The sequence below is a fragment of the Microplitis demolitor genome, chromosome 4 (genome assembly GCF_026212275.2).
Source record: "Microplitis demolitor isolate Queensland-Clemson2020A chromosome 4, iyMicDemo2.1a, whole genome shotgun sequence".
Classification (NCBI taxonomy): Eukaryota; Metazoa; Arthropoda; class Insecta; order Hymenoptera; family Braconidae; genus Microplitis; species Microplitis demolitor.
In genome coordinates, this window is record NC_068548.1 from 5130682 (window position 1) to 5155739 (window position 25058).

The 25058-nt window shown below is 25.9% G+C and overlaps 5 protein-coding genes across 5 annotated transcripts; 1 reads left to right on the top strand and 4 right to left on the bottom strand.

Moving 5' to 3' along the window:
* Positions 1-295: 295 nt before the first annotated feature.
* On the bottom strand, positions 296-4107 carry LOC103580889 (SPARC). The gene is made up of 6 exons (XM_014440335.2): positions 3983-4107; positions 2316-2412; positions 1832-2059; positions 990-1208; positions 570-920; positions 296-503 (listed from the first exon to the last, which is right to left on the bottom strand). The coding sequence occupies exons 2-6, from the start codon at positions 2388-2390 to the stop codon at positions 453-455; spliced, it is 924 nt and encodes a 307-aa protein (XP_014295821.1). The 5' UTR covers positions 2391-2412; positions 3983-4107; the 3' UTR covers positions 296-452.
* Positions 4108-6017: 1910 nt separating this feature from the next.
* Positions 6018-12149, bottom strand: LOC103580888 (ras GTPase-activating protein-binding protein 1). Its single transcript, XM_053738054.1, has 7 exons — positions 11668-12149; positions 10275-10671; positions 8575-8758; positions 7779-8486; positions 7265-7705; positions 7051-7186; positions 6018-6258 (listed from the first exon to the last, which is right to left on the bottom strand). The coding sequence occupies exons 2-7, from the start codon at positions 10382-10384 to the stop codon at positions 6128-6130; spliced, it is 1710 nt and encodes a 569-aa protein (XP_053594029.1). The 5' UTR covers positions 10385-10671; positions 11668-12149; the 3' UTR covers positions 6018-6127.
* An 840-nt stretch (positions 12150-12989) lies between these two features.
* On the bottom strand, positions 12990-15737 carry LOC103580953 (uncharacterized). The gene is made up of 8 exons (XM_008562907.3): positions 15237-15737; positions 14711-14849; positions 14446-14508; positions 14186-14370; positions 13900-14120; positions 13615-13838; positions 13403-13544; positions 12990-13323 (listed from the first exon to the last, which is right to left on the bottom strand). The coding sequence occupies exons 1-8, from the start codon at positions 15735-15737 to the stop codon at positions 12990-12992; spliced, it is 1809 nt and encodes a 602-aa protein (XP_008561129.3).
* A 1461-nt stretch (positions 15738-17198) lies between these two features.
* On the top strand, positions 17199-18784 carry LOC103580887 (uncharacterized). Its single transcript, XM_008562809.2, has one exon. The coding sequence runs from the start codon at positions 17575-17577 to the stop codon at positions 18715-18717; it is 1143 nt and encodes a 380-aa protein (XP_008561031.1). The 5' UTR covers positions 17199-17574; the 3' UTR covers positions 18718-18784.
* A 2335-nt stretch (positions 18785-21119) lies between these two features.
* LOC103580886 (E3 ubiquitin-protein ligase arih1) lies at positions 21120-22943 on the bottom strand. Its single transcript, XM_008562807.3, has one exon. The coding sequence runs from the start codon at positions 22789-22791 to the stop codon at positions 21313-21315; it is 1479 nt and encodes a 492-aa protein (XP_008561029.1). The 5' UTR covers positions 22792-22943; the 3' UTR covers positions 21120-21312.
* Positions 22944-25058: the final 2115 nt, after the last annotated feature.

Here is a 25058-nt window from a genome sequence, read left to right on the forward strand (position 1 = left end):
GGAATTTCAGAAAAAATCACTTCGAATACGAAGTAAATACTGAGTTTGTTTTTCCAGCGGAGTGATTTCGATTATCTAGAATTTTTTTTAAATTCGCACTAACTCAAGTTTAGAGTTTGAATATTATAAAAAACTCTCGATAATAGAAAATATTTTAAATAAAATCCCAAGTACTTGTAATTTAAATTAAGAACTCAAATTAATCGAACCACCTTCATGTCAATTATCATTATTTAATTGAATAAAAAACATTCAATTAATTTATCACGACATTAAAAAATTTTTACAACTAAAATTTATAATTATTATCATATATTTTTTTATTTATTAATAATAATTGATTACAAATGCATAATAAAATTTTTAAGCATCAATTAGTAATAATAAAAATAATTAATTAATTAAAAAATGTAAAAATTAAGAACAAAAAATTGTTTTTAGTTAATTTTTTTTTACTCATGACCTGTTTCTTCCAACTCGTCGCACTTATCTTCTAAATCGTCCTAAAGAAAAAAAATTATTCAACAATTATAATTTTTTTCAATTAAAAATAAATAACAATAATTTACCTCATCAAGTTGTAAACATTTTCCCCACTCATGTAAATTTATTTTATGATCATTGTTTTCATCACAGCCGTCTAAAAATGGCGCAATGCAATGCTCGAGTGCCATTAGCGGAGCGCGAATTGGAAATAATTCGTGACGTGATACTGAACGATCATGAGGATGTCCATCTAAGTCGCACCACTTCCAAATAGCAGCATTGGTCCATCGTAATGTCAAATTTGTTTCAGCTTCACGTTGCATTTTAAGAAAATGTGATGGTAATTCTTGACGATCTGCTAAGTCGCGCATTATGTTGAATAACCAGTCACGCATGCGCCGAGGGAAGTCCATCATGTCTTCTTCTTTGCACATCTAAATAATAATTATTTTATTTATTTGTCTATTTATTTGAATATGTTTATTTATTTTTTTATTATTTACTGGCATTTGACGGCACTCTCCGTAATATTCGATGTGGATATGCTGATAATCTGGACCACGACAACGAGAATCACCAGAGTCACAGAAACAACGGGCTTGATATACTTCACAGTCACTTCCGAATGTTTCGTTGTAATTTGTGCAAACTTTACGACGTGGATCTTGTTCTTCATTACAGGATTCTATACAAACACATTCTGCGCTTCCTAAATCATTTACCTAAAAAATTTATTTATTTTTTAATTATTTATAATTACACAGAAACAAATTAATTTCTTAATGTAAGAAAAATTTTGCATTCTAAAAATTAAAAGAAAAATTTTCTTAGGACGGCGCAAGAAATTTTTTCTTGGCCCAGTTAATTTTTTTTTGTCCCAAGAACATTTTTATTTTGAATTTATGATGCAAAAAATTTCTAAGAGCAAGTGAAAATTCTTAGTTCCAGGAAATCCTTTTTCTCTGGATAGGGAATTAAATAATTGGTTATTTTTTTTTTTTTTTAATTAATTTTAAATATGAATATTTAATTTTTGGTGTTGGATTCAAAATTTTAAACTCGCGCTTTTTTTTTTTAAATTTATAATGAATTTAAAAATTTTCTTTTAGAAAATTAATTTATGAAATTTGAAATTAAGATAAAAATTTATGTTGAAAAAAAATTTATTTATTGAATTATTAGTTTTAATTATTTGAGAAAAAAAATTAACAAATAAAATTTAATGAATTAATTTAGGAAAAAATATTTTTTAAATTTGTAGAAAAAAAAATAAACATATAATTTTCTATTTTCCAAATTAAATTGATAATATTAGTCAAAAATATTTAATGGAAAAAATTTTTACTTGACAAACACGTCCAGCACCGCAATGTTTATCCAAACAAGGATCCATTCTCAAAATTTCTCTATTATTATCATGTCTTTCTTCACTTTCAGAATTCGAAGTTTGCTCATTAATATTTTTCGCGACTAATTTTTCTTTCGACGTATCCTCTTCTTTTAAAAGATTCATAACTTCTTGTTGAAACGGAGCCTCTGTCGTTGTTGTACGACGTTTATGTTTTCTTCTTCTCTAAAATTTTTAAAACAAATTTCAAAAATCAGGTTTACAAAAATTAGTAGAAATTAAAAAATCATAAATTTTTAATTACTCTTTTAATGAGTAATTCAAATTATTACGATTATTAATTTTCAAAAATTGTCCGCGATTTTGGAATTTTATTCATTAAAATAAAAAAAAAATTTATAATCTTGTATTAATGAATTACAAAAAATAATTAATTATTTGCAATCTTGATTAAAAATAATAATAAAATTATTTAACTTACTTCCGCTGACGATACATTGGTAATAATAAGACCCAGAATAAGGGCAAGAGCCAATAACCGCAGCCTTGACTGCATTATTATATTATTTAATATATTTCTATAAATAATAAAATTATTTAATTATTTAATAATAATAATTGATTATTATTTAATCAATCAAATCTCTAGTCACCCAGAAAATTTTAATTTAATCTAATAAAAAAATTATTATCTCATATTATTTAATAAATAAATTTGTTTATAAATCAAATAATAAATAATAATTATAATAATAATAAATCAAGCGGGAAATTTGAATTTAATCTAATAATAAATTACGAGTAAAAATTTAGCAGATAGATAATTTTAAAATTATAAATAAATAATTAATAAACCGGGAAATTTGAATTTAATCAAATAAAAAATAATTATCTTATATTATTTAATAAATAAATTTATTTATAAGTCAAGTAATAATAATAATAACGGAAATAAGCGCGTGAAATCAGTACGCGTAGTAATACAGATTCCCATCCTACGCAATAATTGTTTTTTATTTTTTTTTGTTGTAAAATAAGTACCGGCGTAAGATTTTTAAAAGCGCAGCTTTAACTTCCGCGGTCCAGTACTACTTTCATACATTTAAATATCCATGTATATATATTTCAAGTGCGTAGGACTCAATACACATGCAATGAAATGTAGTGAAGTAAAAGTAGTTACAAGTTAGCAAACTCCTCGTGGCTGTAACGCGTCTTCGGTAGATTAAATATTTAACTTTTATTCATTTCTATAAATAAAATAATTCATATTTCACTTTTTTTCTTTATTACTTTTAATTTAAAGTTTTAAATTCAAATAATAAGTATTCAGTAAATGTATAAATTTAAATATCAATAAGATGTTTCAATTAAATGTATTTAAACTCAATGAAATATTATGATCAATGTAAATAAATATGACATAGACTTATTAAACTTTATTACTTGTTATTATGATAAATTGTTAGTATTGAACTCTAAAAATTAATATTTTTTATGTAGCCTTGATTTTAATATATGTCAATATCACAGTACCCTTAATTTTTTATTTTTTATTTTATTTTTATGTATTTTTATTCAAGTACTGATCAACAAATTAAAATTTCTATTTACTTCTCAATGCAATGATATTTATAATTTTGATACTGGGTAAATTTAATTTTGTAATTAATGTTTATTAAATTTAAAAATTACTAATTACTGATCATGAAATTTCAATAATTACGTGAAAAAAAAAATGTAATTACTCTTCAAAAAATTAATATTTTTAATTAATCTTACAGAAATTAAAATTACTAATTACTGAGCATTAAATTAAAATAATTAATTACTAAAAAAAAAAAAATATCAATGATGCAGTTTCAAAATATTGATATTTTGAATTAGAATTTTGTTTTCAAAAAATTAAAAATTATTAATTACAGATCATGAAATTAAAAAAATTAATTATGAAAAAAAAAAAAACGTAAAATTTTAATTTCTCTTAAAAAAATTAATTTTTTTAATTAATCTTCAAAAAATTAAAATTACTGCTCAGTAATTAAAATAAAAATTTTTTAAACTTCGATTATAAAATAAATCAAATAAAATTTTTTTTTTTGACTAAATTTTCTAGAAGAAAAATAAATAAATAAAATATAAAATTACCTTTAGTTGAATTTATTTAAGCTCCGTATAGTTTGGAAGATGAACCAAAACTAAACTAAAACTAAATTTACTGGTTTGAATTGAAGCTTTTCATCAGTACTTCCACCAAGATATATATTTATGTCAATCTGCATGACCTCATCGGCTTCCTACACCCTCTGATCTTTTTCAACACATAAATATACATATATATATGTCTACATATGCATACATTTGTTCACATTTATACAACCAGATGTACTGTTCATATTTTAATCTCAAAATTTTTATATTTCCTCTACTATTTTAATAATTAGACTTAAAAATCAATTAAATAGACAATTTTTTTTTTTTGATTTTCTATAAATTCATTTACATTTTATTGTAAATTTATTTTTTAACAAAAAAATTATTAAAATTTTATTTTTTATTATAAATTAAAATTTATAAATTTAAATGAAATTTTTTTTTTAATTAAAAAAAAAAAAAATTAAAATTATTATTGTATGAAATAATTACTTCTTTTTAATTATTATTACAATTTATTATCTTTTTTTTTTTCTTTCTTTTCCAGCCAATGCCGCATTTTATTTCAAATTTTTTTTTTTTTTTTTTTTTTTATAAAAAAATTAAAAAAATAATGAAATGTTTAATTGAAATTAATATGAGTAAAAGTTGTAATTAAGATTTTCAAGAAATTTATAAATTAGGTCATTACAATAATCTTTAATTGTCATAATTATAAAACTGAGTAAATATAAAAATTAAAAAAAATCAATTTTTAAATAAATTCAATACTAGTCTAATAAATTCTTTACTTTAATTACAAATTACAGCGAAACAATTGAGTTTACGCTAAAATTGACCGATATCTTTTTTGTAGAGAATTTAATTTCCTACAAAATCATTTCAGTCAATTTAAGTCGTATCTGTAATAATTAACCCACAATTTTTAATCAAAGTTTCAAAAACACAACGTATTGTTGTTACTCGAATAAAAAAAAATTCATAGCGCCTGAAAAAATGAATTTACATCAAAATTTATTAAGACTTATTTGTAGAGAATTTGGTTCCCTACAAAAGTGTTCATATACAATTTTATCATATCTTCAATAGTTTAGCCAGAATTTTATAAAAACTTTACGAAACTCCAAAAATTGAATTTTTGAATTGATTTTTTAAACCCGTGAAAAATTAATTAGTGAAGTGATTTATTTTAAAACTAATTAAAAAGAAAAGTTGTATATTTACATCTATAATTAGTTTTATTTAATTTTACAATTATGACAAAAATTCATAAACTAATAAATTAAATTAATTATTTAATTAAAAAAAAAACAATAATAATTGAGTCAAAGACTCCAGGATAATTAACGAAACTAGTTTAATTTGTACGTTTATTTTAGTGAAATAAAATGCAGTCTTAAAAAAAAAAATAATAATTAATTATTTTAAAAATAAAATCACACATGATTGTTATATTTTTTTTAATTTTTTAAATTTATTATAAATCAAAAAAAAATATAATAATAATATTATTATTAAGATTAAAGACAAAAAAAAGAACAAACAAACTTAAAAAAAAAAAAAAAATAGGAATAGGAAATAAATTTCCTGGAGCCTTAATATTAAATTATCAATATTAATTAATTACGTTTAAAGATTAACAGTTCGAGTTACAAAAAAAAAAAAAAGACAAAAAAACAATTAATTATTTGATTTACGATAAGTTTAAATTTGAACTCGGACGTTTATACTTTTGTCAACGTTATTGATGATGATGAATTATAAAATAAATGGCAGAAATTTTCAAATGAAATAAGAAAAAAATAATAATAACAATCGCGCTTAAATGTTTTTTAAATATTTTTTTTTTAATTTTTTAAAATTTGAAAATTTTTTTGGAAGGTAGTGTTCGTTCAGCCGACAATACTTAATTATTAGTTAACTTTATTTTTTTTTTTTTTAATTATTATTATTATTTATAACTGTATTGACGCATGTGTTTTATTATTTAGTTTTGTTTTTAATTATTTTCAAGTGGAAAAAGAAAAAAAAATTTAATAATTAATATTTATTATTATTTAAATGTATAATAAATTGTTAATCGTATTAATTATTTTTTCTTCTTTTTCATGGAGGTAGTATTTTTATAAAGTCAAGTTATTAACGGCGATTTTGATAACCACCCGAGTTTCCCATTCCTGGTTGTCTCATTCCCCCGCGTCCGCCGTCACGTGAAAAACCACCGCGACCACCACGTGGATGTTGTCCACCTCTCATTACACCTGGTCCACCTTAAAAAAAAAAATATTTATCTATTAATAATCAATTTTTTTTTATTTGTTTATAGTTTCAAAATATATAGAGGAGGGGGTGGGCAACATGAATTCTCAAAGAGTTATTTTTTCTGACTTCATAAATAAGACTTCAATATGAATTTACCATGACATCTTTAAGGAGCTCCTGATTTTGACTTCATAAAGAAGTTTAAAAAAGAATACATTTTAACGTCAAAAAACTGACGTCTTATTTATGGAGTCTTCAAGAACTCTTAATTTAGAGTTCTTAAAAATGACACCTTTAAGAAGTCATCATAAGACTTCTTGAGGACGCCTTCAAAAAGACGTCGTAAAGCAGTCATTCCGACTTGAATGCTGTCTAGGTAATTTAATATACGTTTCTTAGAGATCGTTTGAATCGGTCGAATGTTTTTTCATTTTTAATATCATTTTGCAAGTAATTATACCCTTGAAATCCTCTATAAGTTACTGATTTTTCAGCGGTATAAGTTCGGGTATTTAAATAAAATGGAGTCAGTTTATGAATCGGTAACACGACTATCTCTCTAGACAAAATCTCTCCATGATAAAATTTCTAAAATTATTTTTATCAGCCCGATCCTTGATGGCCATACTATCACTTCAAAAATTTGACGTTCAGTAATTTTGATTAACTTCACAGTAAGTTTACATCAAGTTGTTGCAATTAAAGATGATGTCAAATTTGGGCTGGGAATTTCCCATGATTTCATACATGTATGTGTACCACATTCTTTTTTATTAAAAAATAAATAATAAATTAATTACCTGGACCACGTTGTTGAGGACCCATTGATGATCTCATATTGTCTTGATTTCTCATATTATCACCAGGTATTCTTGGTTTATTTTTTTTCTCTTCAATATTTAATTTTTGACCATTTTCATCCGGATAACAAATTGGCTACAAATTAAATTATTTATTATAAACAATTGAAAATTTATTTGAAATAAAAAAAAAAAAAAAAAAAAGAATACTTACACAAGCCGCAAGTACTTTAGAAACAACATTAGAGTCTTCGAATGTAACGAAACCATAATGAGGAACACGCATTGAATTGTTAGAACCCTGAGGTCCTTTGCTGCGTTCGTTTCCCTTTGAAAATATTCTAAGATCAGCAACTTTTCCAAACCGTTCAAATATTATTCTCAATTCTGTTTCTGTCGCTGAATGAGGAACATTGCCGACAAATAATTGATGACTGTCCGGCCAATCGCGGCGTCTTTCACCTCCTCGGTTATCTTTTTGTGGTGGACCAACACGGGGACGCTGCTGTTGTGGTGGCTGTGGATTTTGAATTCTGTTTTGTTGATGCTGCGGTTGTCCAGCTCCAGATGTCATTACATTCGACGACATGTTTGTGTTTGTTGAGTTCCACACATCAATTGGACGCTCTTCGTTCCTGACATTTGATACCGGAGGCTAAAAAAAATTAATTTAATTTGTCAATAATAATAAAAAAAAAATCAATAAATACAATAAAAAATAAACTTACTGGTGACATAGTTTTGGGAATCATGTTACAGTTTCCAATGACGTTTGATCTAACAGTTCTTGCATAAGATTTAGGTTTATTATTAACGCCCGTCGATTGATTTTGTTCATTATCATTTTCATTAACCGGTTGCTGATTGAAATTATCTGTCTGTTGATCCTGATTTTCTTCATTACGCGTCTCCTCGTTATTTTGCTCTGGCTGTGACTGCTGATGTTCAGCAGGAACTTCTTCCTGAGTAAATTCAGGTGCAGGTTCAACAAATTGAGCGGCTGGTTGAGGAATCGGCATCATTTGAGTTTGAGTAATCATTGCTTCCGGATCATGAATCGTTCCATTTACAACAATCATCTGATTAGTTGTTGGTGGGTAGTACATTTGAGGTGGAATAGCTGCCGGTTGAGTTTGAGGCGGCGCTTGAGGTTGTTGAGGTGCCTGAGCAATATGATGCTCAGTCTGATTAACAACTGGTGGTGCTTGGCCTTCTTCAATTTCTATTTCTTCATGTCCTTCTTCAGTTTCGGTACGTTCAGCTATTTCGTTTGATGTTTCTGTTTCCAACTCAACTTCTTCATCAGGAAAACCGAGGTCTTGATAACGGAAAATGTCATTGAGAACGTAGTATGTTTTGGGTGCACGGGCTGCGAGTACAAATGTTTGAGTGAAACGGCGCATTGGTTCACCGGCATTTGAAAATTCACCAGTAACCTGAATTAATTTTAAAAACCGATTTAAATAAGAAGAAAAAGAAAAAGAATAAGAAGATGAAGAACAATAAATATTTTAAGAAATTTACCTGAATGACAACACCATCTTCTAAAGTTGCTTGGGAATCAACTTGACTGATTCGAGTATGACAATCACGGAAATTTAATTCTTGAATTTTTTGATGAATTTCTTTTTGTCCCACTGCTGGAATAACATCACGATCTGTGTTGTCTAAGCCACCGTGTATAAAAGCTGAGTTATGATTGTAGAATCTAAAAAACAAAAAAAAAGTTATTGAAGAAAAAAAAAATACTGAAGTCAGCCGACGTCTAATAATTTTTGGATTGTTTTTAAAATGATAAATTATAAAAAAAAATATTTCAAAAAATTGCACCTGTAGTTTTTTCAATTTTCTACATGTGCATTTTTTTTTAATTTATTTGTTGAATGGAAAATTCGAAAATTGTTAATTGTCTGCTAACTTTAGGAGCATAAGAAAAAAAATATCTTGAATCTCTCCTTTTCAATAAATAAAATTACATAAAAAAAAAAAAATATGAAAATATAAAAAATTAAAAAAACTATAAGTGTGATATTTTTAAATATTTTTTAAAAAATTTGTTGGTTTGAAAAAAAAAAAATTCAAAAATTATTAGACGTCAGCTAACTTCAGCATCATATTAATATTAATTAGTTATTGAAATATTTATCTACAATAAAAACAAAATGATGTTAAATAAATTTTTTTATTTACTATTGAAATTTTTTTTGTTTTTGCTAAATATATATGTATGTGTGCATTGTTATTTGTCAGGTTGAGAAAGTTAGGTTATAATATAAAATGTCGGTTAATACAAAATCTATAAATTTTTTCAAGAAATTTATTTTAAGAAATTTGTTTGAAGATTCGGGTGGTTGTCAAAAAAAAATTAGTTTGAATTTTGATAATTATGAGAAAACAATTTGCAGAATAGAAAATTTTATTTAAAAAAAAAAAAGTTATAATTTAAAAAGTTATAAAAAGCGAAAAATTATAAAAAAAAAGAAGTTGTAGAATTTCGAAATATTCTGAAGAAAGAATCAATTATTATCTAATCTACTATCTAGTAGAGACGGTTTATTTTAATTAGATTTATTAACTAATATTCAATAATTGACATTATATCTGACGCCTAAATTTTAAAAAAATTCTCTAGTTTAAAAATTATTTATAAAAGTTCTTCAAGGCTCAGGACTTTTTTAGTAGAGCGTTAAATTCTTTACAAAAATATAGAGCGCAGTTTCGATAAAAAATAAATGAAATAATTCTGATTGAAAATATCTAGTAGGAAATTATTTTTTATGTTAATTGAATAGGAAATAAAAATCTCATGGGTTTAAATTTTAAACTCAGTATTGAGATAAAAAAAAATTGAAATTGGTAGTGCTCTAATATATTGCAAATATTTTTTACTCCAATTAAAAATTTTCTCTTGGGTAAAACCTTAAATAAAAATTTTGAAATTTAATAAAAATTTTAATTTATTAGTCATTTTTTTTATCATTCAATTTTTTACTCAAAAAATAATAAAATTTTTTCCTTGAAAATGTGAGCAGCGATAATTACAAAACTTTTTTATTTGAAATTGATCTCTGACTCTAAAATTAAAAGAACAAAAATAACGTAGAGATTTTACTGGCATAAAATTTTTAAGAAAAATGAGTATTTAGAATTTGAATCTTACTTTTTTGTAAAATATTAATTAACATCAATTAATTGATAATTAGATAAATAAATAGTATGATTACCTGTGTAAATGAGCTGGTGCTTGGTTCAACAATGTATAGTATTGTCGAACAAATTCACGACCAACAGATCGTGCTGAGTGTGCTGCCGAATGTGTAGCCTCCATCACCATTTCCTTATTTCCTTACTTTTTTTATAAATATTTATTTATTATATTTTATATTTTTTATAAAAATACTACCGGCAAATAAAAAATCTAATCTATTTAATCAACTCAAAAACGATCAACACTAAAAAGTTATTATTAAAAATGAAAAATTTTTTATTATTGTCTACTTTACTTAGTTTTAAACTATTACTTTTTTTTAAATCTTTAGTCTATTAAAAATGGAGTTTTTTTTTTTTTTTGTCTTTTTTCTTTTTTATATAAAAATTTTTTTATTATGTCGTAATTGAATTCTGAAACAAAAACAAAATAATTTTTAAAGTTAAAATTAACTATTTTATTAAATTAATTTTTTTACTAATAATTACTATTAAAAAAAAAATTTAAAACCCTTTTATATATGAACTCAAATAAATATTCAATTAATTAGTTCTTAATTATTAAAAATTTATAAAAATAATCGAGACAAAGAAAAATTTTTAAATTCATGAAAAAAATGCGTGGTAATAAAATTAAATATAAATTTTTTTTTTAATCAATGGATTAACTTATTTAATATTTATAAATTATTAATCACTCAATAAATAATTACTAATTACATACATATATATTTATAATAAAATTTATTGAAAAATACACATGGCGAATTTTCAATACAACAACGCGGTCTCCTCGTGTTCGACCTTCTAAGCCGACACGCCACCAAAATTATTCACCATAAAAAAAACTTATTTTTTTTATTAAAATTTCATATATGTAATTAATAAATTATCTAATTAGTAATATTTAAAATTTAAAATTTATAATTTAATTATTTATTTAAAAATTATTATTATACTATTTTATATGTATATATACATACATACACACTTATATATATAAAACTATACTTACATTTACTACTAAATATATATTTATATAAATAATAAATTAATATCAATATCCAATAACCTAACAAATATATGAATATAAAAAAAAAAATGGTAGTCTACTAGTCGGCACAAAAACGAGACAATGAAAGTTAAAATTCAACGGAAAAGCCTATGAAATAAAAAAGGACAGCGATTATGATGGTCCCGGTTACAAGCATGGCGATTTTTCGACGCGCCAACAAAAAAAAATTTATTTCATTTCTTTAGGTTATTTTTTATACAAATTTTCAGTCAAAAAAATATACCCGCCATTTGCAATATTAAACAAATATTATAAACAATATAAATAAATAAATATACATGTATACATATATATAAAAATTTATTGAGCCGGGTAGTTAATTTTCTAGAACTTACCTCGAAAAATTCAATTTGATGGCACGTTTTTTTTTTTTTTTTTTTTTTTTTAATCTGGTCCACAAATTTAAAAAAAAAACGCAACGATTGTATTAATTTAAATACTAATTACTATTTAAATTTACTAAGCGTTATTGGTTGTTTTAAATAAATTTATGTGTTAAAGATGTATAAAAATTTAATTTTAAATACTATTTTAATGAAATAAATGTAATTTTAATATCACTGAATACGGTGTGTTAAACACTGAATATAAAACCTTTTTTTTCTAAATGTATAAGTATAAATCTATAGATATATATGGTTATGGTTTTATGGTTGGTATTTATATGTATATATGTGTGATCTTTGTCTTATAAATGTGTTGTAGGGTATTGCTATCTTTATTTAACTTAATATGCTTTGATGCCTTGTGCACCGTGAATTCAGCACAAACCTCACTGTTAAAATGTATGTGATCAAGTAATACTAGACAGTGAGGATTTAATGCCGGTTGCTTTTAATAATCTGAAGCTTGCTGGTTAGTTTTTTCAGCTTTCGGCTTCTGTTAGCAGTGTTGCCATCATTGGTAATTTAAAAGTAGCGCGACCTTACAGAAAAACCGCTAACTAATTTTTTTAAATATACATTTATTTCAAGAGTGAACCCGCCTAGATTTTTTTTTTTTTTACTTATCTTTTTTTATGTATCGATTATCTTTCGATAGTATCGATATATGGCCCGGAATACATACTAAAGTATACATCATACGAGCAACTGGCGTTTCTCAAGTAAAAAGGCGCGTTATTTAAAAATTTATAATCTAATTTTTTAAAATTAACAGTTGATAGAAAAAAATATGATGAAATTCAAAATAATATAAAGGTTTTCACCAAAAAAATGTTGTATCTGCGATAAACTTTTAATTTACTTTATCTTTCATAAAATATGAATACTTAAGGCATGTACTTTTGAATTTTTCAAATTTTTTTATTTAACTGTAACTTTTTTAATTTTTTTATTGGCGGAAAATTTTCAAAAAATCGAGAAATTTTTACTTTTTTGAGTTTTTATTTCTTAATCAAGTAAAATGAAAAAAACAGACAAATTAAATTAATGCGGGATTTCAATTTTTTTGGTTTGAACTCAATACGTTTTCATTTGAATTTATTATTATTACGCTCAAATTTGTTGGTAGTCCTTGGGTTTAAATCTTTTATAAAAATTATTTTGAGTAAATACAATTGAAATATTTGACAATTTAAAAAATTATAATTTAACAATTTTTTTTTTTTTAATTTATCAGCAAAATATTCAAATAATATTATTGTAGAAGGGATAAATTATAAGTAGATTTCAGGAGTTTTCATACTGGAAATGATTGAACGTATTGGCAAATGAGAAAAATGTTTGTATTGTGAAGAGAAATATTTGAATGCCAAAAATCCACCGTAGCCCGAGTGGCCGGTGTAAAATAATCCCAGTCCGCCAATTCCTGATGGTGGGTGGGTTTCAACAGCCCGGGAATCTAATAGTGGTACCACTGCAGTGTTATGATTCGAGCTAGAAAATGTAGATATCGATAGATTGATGTAGTGCTGTCCTGATTTACTTATTTCGGTGGTCAGTAATTTTAAATCTGTTGGATTTTTTGGATAATTTACATCAATGTTCGATCTAAAATAGATACAGTGATTTGAGCTTATAACAAATCATAACATCGATAACATAATTTTTAAGTTTTATTAAATTATACCTTCGAGTAGAATTTATTTCGGATGGATAATGCCATTGGTCTTCAACAGGTGGTGAAAAGATACCAATTTTATTGTCATACATTGTCGATCCTCTGACTGCTAATGATATACGATCTTTTTTCGTTAATACAAATTTCACTCCTGTTAATTTAAAAGGAGTTTGTAAAGTTATTAAAGGTACAACTAATAAACGGGCTCAAAAATTTAATACCTGTGACGAATTGTCCTTCGGGCAATTCAATGTCATCTAAATTAAACCCTCGTATTTTATAATCGAGCCGAACAGTTTTGGGATCTTGTTCATCAGATGGATAATCATCATCAGTTCTCCATCTAACACTATTCGGATCTATTATACCATTGATCAATTGTCCATCTTGAATTTGAATCGTTATTATATTTTTTTCAACGGCAAATCTAATTCCCGTAACGACTCTGATAAAATGAATCTAATTAATATTGTAAATTATTTAAATAAAAATGTTAACTTAATTACCGATTATCGGAACTATTGGTATAATATTCTTTTAAACTTATTGTACGAATACTAGTATCACTATCGCTTTGCTTGTCGCAAGAGCACAATGTTCCTAATACATTATGATCTCCTGAGACACACGCAGATGACCAATTTTTATTTTTGTATCCCATAAAGTCGCTAGAAGAATACAATCGACAACTTCTATCATTATTGTAATCATCATTATCCAGAAAAACCTGAAATTTGATTAATCAATTTTTATTAATTCTTATAATATCATAAATCAAACTTATTGACTTACAAATGGACAATCAAGACTGTACACGATTCCCATTACTAGATCTTCAGGAGTATAGTATATCCTCGTCCCATTACATTCAAATTCTGGCTCTACATCCCGTAGGTATAAAGCGTCTCGATCGTAGTACCATTTAGTACTTGGTTCATAATACGACACATCATTTTTAATGCGAATATAATTCCTCTCTAAAAATTTTTCCATCGGATAATAATCAATGAAGTCTATTGAGCTTTGTTAAAATATAAAAATATTAAACAAACCTTCTGACCATTCTCTTGGATCGCAATTTTTGTACATTCTGTTATCAGTCTTATTCATTGAATCTAAATAGTAATGTCCAGTTTCAATTAACTTTATAACAGTATTTTTGAAATCGTCCAAAAGATTCCGTTGGATCCATGAAAAATCTTCTAAACATATATATATATATATATATATATATATATATATATATATATATATATATATATACAATGATATTAAATTGATATTAAAACTATAAGTTGACAAATAAAAATAACTTACGGAATTGTTTCAGTTTGCGTAGTTCATAGTCTATAAAAGATATAGTATATCCTTTATAAACTCCGATCAAAATATCGTTATATAAGTCATATAATCGATTGTATATTGATTTTTTACCACAATTGATGTCATGATTTTTCTAAAACATTTGTTGGTAACCATTATAGTGAAGAAATTTAAGCAAAAATAATAATTTTATTATACCCTAGTAATTCCCTGGTTAAGGATTCCGATTGAGTTTAATCGAAATGTGTATCAGGTTAAGTCGAAAAAAAAAACAAAACTCGTTTCTGATTGGCTACTGTGAATATTTAACAACTCCCATAATATTCAAAATTAAGAAATATTGTTCAACAACTTTATGCTCAGAATTATCTCCTTAATCTAATTCTCCCCGGTATAAAACTAATGTTGGATCACCCCGTATATATGTTTTATCGATGAATATATATGACGCATATATGGCCATATATGATTCATTTTCCCCGGTTAAAGTAAAAATAATTCAATAATTTATAATATTTACCATTAGTTTCCAAAAGTTTATTTGCATTTCATATATATTGTGAGCACATGGCTTACTCGACTCGTTAATATCCGTAGAATAACGTACGATAAAATTCAAAGGATGGCTGTAAGAATGATCAAAATGAGCCGAGTTATCGTTAAAATAATTAATCATTCTAGCTGAAAACTCCTTGTACATAATCAGAAATTCTTTAACTTGAGAATTAAACCGACTTTCAATATCATTTAGGGACTCAAAGAAGTCGCCATTTCTTTTCCATTCGCTTAATAATGATAAATTAACAAGCGCCTCTTGAAATTTATCTTCTATCATATAATTATATTCGCGGTCTGATGAATGATATGATTGAACTCTTTCAAATATACTATTTATATTTTTCAATGCATCAACTCGATTATTTTCCAAAACTTCACTGTCAGTACTATTAACTGATATTAACTTTTCAAAATTATTTATTAATTCAATGGCTGCTTCTTCAACATTCAGAGACTGAGCCATCGATAAATTTATCAGTATCAATAAATAATAAATAATCATAGTCATCCGTTTTACATGTACAAATTTATAAATCATTTTTGTATTTTAAAAGCAAATGGAAATTCAAAAATTACACTCGCAAAAAAATAAAAATTTTAGAAAACACTTCTAATGAAAAAATTTGAAATTGACAGTATCTATTAAATGCATTTAGAACTTGCTCACTGAACTTGTTAGATAAATTGACCGTTTATTATCAGATGCAAATCTATGAACACGTCATATATTTTTATATTGATAATCGTAGTCTGTATTAATATTATGACAGTGATTAGAAAAATAAAGTCCATTCATACTGTGGATTTCGAAATTTTGTTTACAAACAGGCGCAACAGGTCATGAGCACTGGAAATTACATATTGTTGAAATATATACAACATATTTTATGGTAATTTTAGATATTCTTTATATACTTAAAAATTTTAATAATATCAATTATAATAAATAGTCATAAAAAAAATTAGCAGCATAAGTGTAATGAAGAAGTACTTTTTTACTTCCCGCTACGAAAAGTTCAAATTTAAAAAAATTCGGAAAGTTAAGGCAACTTGGTACCAAGTTTCCATCAAATTGTTGGCAACTGCTTAGTGGCCCAACTTATGGCATTTAATAGTATCCTAAACTGGTTAACATGGATCCTTGACAGCAAGTTTGCGACAATCTACTCAAGCAACTTGTCATCAGGTCGCTAAAATTGGCATTTCCATGTTGACAGCAACTAGTCTCCAACTTTCTGAGGTTATTGGCGAAAATTGGCTTTCCATTAGTTGACAGAAAGTTACCTTCAATTCTCTCAGAAAGTTGGTATCAATTTGTTGTCAATAGTTACAAAAGCTGAAGTTATCATCAACTTGATCGTAACTAATTGACACCAACTCTCTGATCAGTAAGTCTTGCTATCAAGAAAATTGTGGACAAAATGGCCCTAAATTGACAGTTGGACTCAACCAACAATCAAATTAAAGCAGATATTTTCCGTATACAGATCAAAAATTGACTTCGAAGAGAACTCTCTACATGATCAACATTTCAACTCAAAAATTGATATGAAACATTTGACATCTCGATGATGTCTACACAAAAAATTACATACAAACTTGATGTAAATTAGCAGCCTTTATTTCACGTCAAATTTACGTTATTTTACGTATATGACAGCTAAAAAGTTCAATTGGAATTTTTTATAGATACTGTACATCATCGAGATGTCAAAAATTTCTGATTCCAATCCCAACTGATTTTAAAAACACTTTATACAATTCCTATTTTACTATCTATTGATATACATTTCAAAATATGATCCTAAATATACAAGACTTTTCATGTATTTTTTAAAAGTTATTCATATTCACATTATAAAGTAGCAAAAAAAATTTTTACTAACTCAGACACTTATCTATAGAATAGTATTAATTCATAATCTCTTAATGTATTGACGTAATTACAATTTCAAATATCGCTTATATTGAATACAAGCAATAAGGCTATAAAAAAAAACATACCTAACACAACTATTTTTAAGCGCCTGTGGTTCCCCACTTTCAGTGTGCGCGCGCCACTTTTTTCCCACTAACAACACAGCTCCATTACGTCATATATCTTGCAATATATAATTTCTCCAGTACCGTCAAAAGCGTATACTAGGTCGCTCTTAAACAGTACGCTTTCTAAGTGACACATGTGATTTACCATTCAAAGAACCGTTTTTTAAAAAGCATTAATTGCGGTCAGTGCCGTGTTAATAATTCAAATTAAAAAATTTTAAATTACGTCAAAATTTGTCAATTATAATTTAAAAATGGAATTCAAAGTGTCTGCTCCCGGTAAAGTAATTCTTTTTGGCGAGCATGCTGTTGTTTATAACAAAACTGCAGTAGCAGCAAGCTTAGATTTGCGTACAACATTAAAATTTACTGAGCTGCCAAATCATGATAGTATAAATCTATTAATGCCAAAATTAGATTTAAATATTGAAATACCTTTGAAACGTATTATTGATTACTTTGAAGTTGAAAAATGCCCTAAGTACAGAGAAAACCATGAAAAATTTTATAAATATGTCAGCGAATTCGTTAGCGGGCTTAACTACTCCGGAGTAAATCAAAAACTTGGATTAGAGGCTTTAGTATATCTACTAATTGCCGTATTACAGAGTGAAAGTTTCGATCTTAAGCCTTTTGAACTGTTTCTCGATACCGGTTTGTCAATAGGTTCAGGTTTGGGAAGTTCGGCTTCATTTGCTGTCTGCATTTCGACGTGTTTTATCCATTGGTCGAATTTGCAAAAGGGGTTGACCACTAATTTGAATAAAGATGAGCTAGATAAAGTGTCGCAGTACGCGATGGATTGCGAGAAGATAATGCATGGAACACCATCTGGTATAGACCATACGGTAGCAATTTATGGGTCAGTTATTGAATTCAAAAAAGGCGAAAAATTAGAACTAAAGCCGATACTTGGAGTCACGCCGATGGAAATTTTACTTGTGGATACTCAAGTTCCTCGAAGTACTAAAAAGTTGGTTGAGAAATTTGCTGGGCTAAAAAAGAAATTTCCTAAAATATATGATCCTATTTTGGAGTCTATTGATAATGTTTCAAAAGAAGCTTTGGCTGTTATTAGAAAAATAAGTAAACTTGATGAACAAGAATCCATTAGCACGTATCAGGAATTAATGACTTTTATGGAAATAAATCATGGATTGCTTACGAGCTGTCAAGTTTCACATCCGTCACTTGAAAAAATTTGTGCGGAAGCAAAAAAATATAATTTGTCAGCTAAAATGACTGGAGCGGGCGGAGGCGGGTATGGATATATTTTATTACCGCCGTATATTTCAAATCAAGTCGTCGATCAGTTATCGAACCAATTGATTGCCGATGGATTTTTGGTCACACGGACTAATCTCGGAGGAGTTGGAGTACGCATTGATAAAAACTAATTTTTTTTCAACTATTTATAATCATATATTTGTATATTTTGTAAGCTGTTATTTTTTAATAAATATTGTTTTTTAAATTACGCGCGTTTTATTTAAATAAATTCGCGGTTAAAATATTATAGTTCAAAAAATGTATGAATGTTATCTAGATCAGATATTATGATAAGTGATATATTTAAAATATTATTTAAAAGGTAAATGAAATATGGGGTCAACTGGGTCAGGTACGCGGATAATAAAATTCATTATTTTATTGTACGAATTGTAAATTTATTTTTTTGTTGTTTCAAAATATTTGAATACAGGCGGTAATAATTCTGGTTCTTTTATATTAAAGTATCGAGTCTTTTTCAAATTCAAAAGAGAATTCGTTTAAAAATGGACATTAATATAAAAATTTTATTTATAAAAAATAGTCGGAATTAAAAAATGCATTTTTTTTTTTAATTTTTTTCTGACGTAAACTTATAAGTGAAGTTTTAATTTTAATGATGAAATTTAATGAGTAAGACATCAAATAATTATTAAGGAAGGGAAATTTTAAAGGAAAGACTTTTTTTTTTTTTTTTTGTTAAGAAAATGATTCGTCAGGAATATAATTTATCAGAATTTAAATTATTTGATGTCATTAAAGTCAGTGTCGAAATATATGTGAAATAATAATGCAGAGGTAAGTTTGTTTAAATTCCGGATTAAAAAAATTTATATTCTAAAGTTATACTGAATAATATAACACAGTTGATATTATATTATAATTAATTATATAAAAAATTGTACGTTGTAAAACGACTATTTTTTGCCACTGTAATTATATAATTATATATTTTCAAAATACACGAATATGATATATAATATTATGTCGGTATATATTGGAGTTACATGAACACATATCAAAAATGATATCATAAAGATATAATTAATTTTATAACATTGATATATAAGCTGATATATATTACCGACTTATATAATTTTAAGTCTAAAAGGTTCGTTCCAAGCTTGTAGTATATTATGTTTTAAACCCAAAAAAGTCTAATGCAGTTTTTCATAGTCAGCGTCGAATGTTGACATCAATTGATTGAAATGTACACTTACGTACAGACATCTATGATTTGATACATATGAAGATCGGAAGGTTCTTTGTACAACGAAAATTAAAAATTTTTATGTAATTTGACTGTTTAGGGTGACTAAGGGGTAGTTGGGGGTGGCGTAAAATTTTTTACAGACATACTAACATATGTGCGAAACATTTAGATCCAGTAGATTTTGTAGTTGTCATTTAATTTTTAAACTTTCGTTGCACAAAACGTTCCGATCTTCAGGTATATTTTCCATCCAGTAAAAAGTACAGCTTATAAAGATAGAAGGCACAATTTGGCAAAAGTTTTTGGGGTAAAAATCTGCAGCAATAACTTTCTAACTTTTAGCGCAAGAAATCTGATTCGTCTTTTGTACACAAGTTCGTCAATATTGTAAACCATAATTTTGATGGTGTGTTCGGTTGTCGTTTTTTTCAATATGCCATCAGTTTAGATCTTTGCCATAGAAAAAAAAAAAATTATATGTAAGTAAATTGATGTATGACAAGTTTTTTTGCTGCTGAATCATGATAAAATTTATTAATTACTGAAATGAGTCTTTATTGCGGAACATATTTTTGTATAATTACGTTGAAAATAAACTTTCTGCATAATTTTTGTAAAACATTCGCATGTTAAAAAAATCACTTACCTTATAAATTAAATCCTCTAGGAATAAATATTCTTAATTATTATAAACTAATTTTCTGGTTAATAAGCAACTAATAATTTTACTTCACCTTCTTGATAGCAAATTATTAATACATATGTTAAAAGTTGTACTGAAAATTACAAGGAAATTACTTGAAATTATTAACAAGTTTAAACCAGCCCGAAATATAAAATATGAGTATAATTATAAATAAACTTATTTATATACTTTATTTTAACATAATTTTAAATTTCCAAGTGATAAATGTCACAAAAATTAAAATCACAATCTACTTTATTTTATTTAATATAAATAATTGTTTCTTTTATTGTCCATAAGTTAATTTATTTTAAATAATATTCATTTTAAAGCTGATAGTTTTTTTAAAAACCTGAATTTTAATTTAAAATTGTTTTTTTTTAATGTATAATTAGTTTATAAATACGATGAATTTAATATCAAGACTTTAATAAACTCGCAGTATTTTAAAAATTTTTTAAATTAAAATCAAACTCAATATCTTGATTAATCACATAAAATATATATTTTTAAATAGTCAAATTGTATTTTTATTAAAAATCGAGCTTTAATTTTTAAAATCATCTCAACAAATCGACATTAATGTGACATTAATAAATTTCCATGACAATTATCCTTGAAAATCGATAAAATTTTTCACAGCTTACGCAAAAAGTGTAATGTAAATATTAAAATAATTTCAAAAATATTCAAATCAGTTGTTTAATAAAATTCAAACTTTTCAAACAATTGTTACAAAGTAAAAGAAGCATCAATGCTTCAGATTAACACGAAATTTGAAAAATTATTTTACTTAACTATAAAAGAATAATAATCATATGAAAATCACGCAAGATTTGTGTAACTCCACCAGTCTTTATCATAGCCCTCATGAACATGATCCAGCAGAACCTTCCTTCTACTTTCGCAGTAATCAGCTTTGTCCTGAACCTTCTTCTTAATTTCACTAGGCTCTTCCTCATCGATATCCTGCTCTAAATAATGGGACAAAGTTTCAATAGCCGACTCAAGATCCTGCTGATTATCTTCAAAAATACTAAACTGATTAGACTTCTCAATATAGTACGCAAACGAGTACGTATACATCAAAGTTTGCCTGCATTTGCACAATATATCAACAGCTTTTTTCAAAAACTGTACTTGGACCCAAGACATGTCCATTTTCTGCATCTCCATCATTTTGTCACCAACGACAAGATACAAATTGTTCTCTAACTCCAGCGATTTCAAATGATTTAAATAACGATCCGAATAAAACATATATTTGCGTAACGAAGACCTTGTTTTTTCCAAACGTTCATTAGTCTCATGAGATTCAAATCTATTGCATTTATAATTTGAATTATGTTCCTTCCAATTCATTAAACAAATCCAGCAAAATTCATGCCTGCACTTTCTACAAGTCATGTGATTGCACCCGCCATTTTTTTCAATTATCGCCATACATTTTGGACAGTCTTTTGTATTAAGACCAATCCACGCAGATGTCGCAGCATCTTCATCGACTTTTTTCATCCACTTACGCAACAAGTCGCATAAAATCGGATCGTGCCATTTTTCATTGCATTTAAAACAAAATGTCCGGCCGCAGTGACATGACACCGGCTTGAAATCAATATAAGATACTTTAATAGCATGATTACAATTGGGTGTCTTGCACCATTTCAATAATTTGTCAGACTCAACGTAACTATTTGTTATCAAATGTTGATATTTTGTTTTGGCGTTTAAATTCTTAATGCAATTCATCGCAGTTTCGTCATCAACGATAATATCGCACTTATGAGCTGGACAAGTTATTGATTGACATTCCCCTTGCTCGATTATTTTAGTTGATAAATAAGAGTCCCAACAATCGGGACAGAAACGATGGCCGCACTCCATACCAGTCATCAAATCACAAGATAATGAGACCAAACAAATTTCGCAATCTTCAGACTCAATAATTAAATTATTTTTCTTACTTACTGCTGATGATGATGGATCAATAATGTGAGCTTCCTTAAACAAATCACTGCGATTTTGAGTATAAAATTTATCTAATAATTTTTCTTCGTCCCAATTAAAATGATTGAGAAGAATTCGCGTTATGGTTGATGGAATTTCAATTATTCCGCTGATGGATTTTATTTTTTTTAGCATGTGTCCAACTATTTCTTCTGCTTTTAACACTTGGTATGGATAATCATTATCATGATCACTTGAATCACATGTCGATAGATTTTCCATTTCAACTTCACCTTCACTGAAGTAGGGCTCTAATTCACAATCCGGTGAATCGTCATAGTTGTCATCGAAATCCATTTTGTTTTTTAAATATTTAATTAATTACATAAATAAATTTTTAACTATATACAGGATATATATTTGGCTGTTTTTGTGTCGGGTGAGGTTGGGTTCAGTTTCAGTACTTTAGTGGTGACGGAAGACCAGCGTCCAGTCGAGGCTTTGTTGGGTCTTGGAGAGAACTAACGCACTATTGACACATCGATGAATTAATTATTCGATTTCGTTTAGATTTTTAACGCTAGATGTCACTAGAGTTAATTGGGTTTGTTATTATTATTTTTAAATGGGAATCCCGAGAATTTATAAATAATATAAATTATTAGTGCGTTTTAGAAGCAAAACTGTTTAAATTTTTTACCGAGATAATTTTCAGGAAATTTAATAAAATTTATTACAAATTTTTTTAAAATTTTTACCGGGCAACAATTTTTGGATTTTTATTACACTAAATGAATTACAAAAAAATAAAATTGAAAAAACTCTAGGTGGGATTTTTTAAAATAATTTATAGTTTTTAAGAAATTTATAAACTGTTTTATATCTGCTGCACTCATACAGATAAAGTTTTCCTGGATCGTGTTCATGAGAACTGTGAGAATGACGGATTTATTTTAATTTTGTGTTGATTTTTATTTTATTATTATTATTCTTTTATAGTTAAGTAAAATAAACTTACAAATTTTGTGTGAATCGGAAGCATTGAAGCTTTTTTTTACTTTGTAATAATTGTTTGAAAAGTTTTAATTTTATTAAACAACTGATTTGAATATTTTTGAAATTATTTTAATATTTACATTACACTTTTTGCGTAAGCTGTGAAAAATTTTATCGATTTTCAAGGATAATTGTCATGGAAATTTATTAATGTCACATTAATGTCGATTTGTTGAGATGATTTTAAAAATTAAAGCTCGATTTTTAATAAAAATACAATTTGACTATTTAAAAATATATATTTTATGTGATTAATCAAGATATTGAGTTTGATTTTAATTTAAAAAATTTTTAAAATACTGCGAGTTTATTAAAGTCTTGATATTAAATTCATCGTATTTATAAACTAATTATACATGAAAAAAAAATAATTTTAAATTAAAATTCAGGTTTTTAAAAAAACTATCAGCTTTAAAATAAATATTATTTAAAATAAATTAACTTATGGACAATAAAAGAAACAATTATTTATATTAAATAAAATAAAGTAGATTGTGATTTTAGTTTTTGTGACATTTATCACTGGAAATTTAAAATTATGTTAAAATAAAATAGATAAATAAGTTTATTTATAATTATACTCATATTTTATATTTCAGACTGATTTAAACTGATTAATAATTTCAAGTAATTTCTTGTAATTTTCAGTACAACTTTTAACATATGTATTAATAATTTGCTATCAAGAAGGTGAAGTAAAATTATTAGTTGCTTATTAACCAGAAAATTAGTTTATAATAATTAAGAATATTTATTCCTAGAGGATTTAATTTATAAGGCAAGTGGATTTTTTTAACAAGGGTTTAAAAGGATGGACTGTTTTGAACTTCAAAGCGTGACATGACAAATTTTTTTTAAACGATTAATAAACTTTTAAACACACAAATAAAAAAATAATGGTCGACTTTTCATTTTTAAAAACCGGTCACAACAAAATATAAAAACCTTGAAAAATAGTTAAAAATTAGTTTATTCTCAGCGTAGAAATATTTTGAAAAAAAAATATTACAAATTTTTAGATTAATTATATTTTAGTTTATTTTTCATTAAATAAATTTTTATTGTATACTGAATTATAATAAATTATATTTTCAAAATAAAAGTAATTTATTAATCATTGAAAGGAAAAATTAAATAGCAATGGACGAAATTAATCAGAAAATATGAAAAGCAAATAATTTAAATAAATTAATTGCGAAATGTGTAACAAAAAAATGAGAATCATATGCATCGTATCTTGGAATGCGGTACAGCGAAAACCTTGAAGTAAAGTAAGAGGAATTATATTAATAAAATTACGTTGAAAAAGAGTAGATTTGAGTAAACTACACATGAAAAAGTGATAAATCTTCTCAAAGGGGAACTAAATATGATATACAAATTAATTATATGAGAAGATTCTCAAAGTTCCGAGACAGGAAAAGGACAACAAAAAAAAATGGTCTCTGCATGTCTCAATTGACACTAAATTAGCTTATCAAGTTAAGGAAAAAAACTGTCATTATAAATTCTAATTAAAAAGATTAAGTGGCAATGTATTCAATAAGTGATTACATTTTTACTTAATT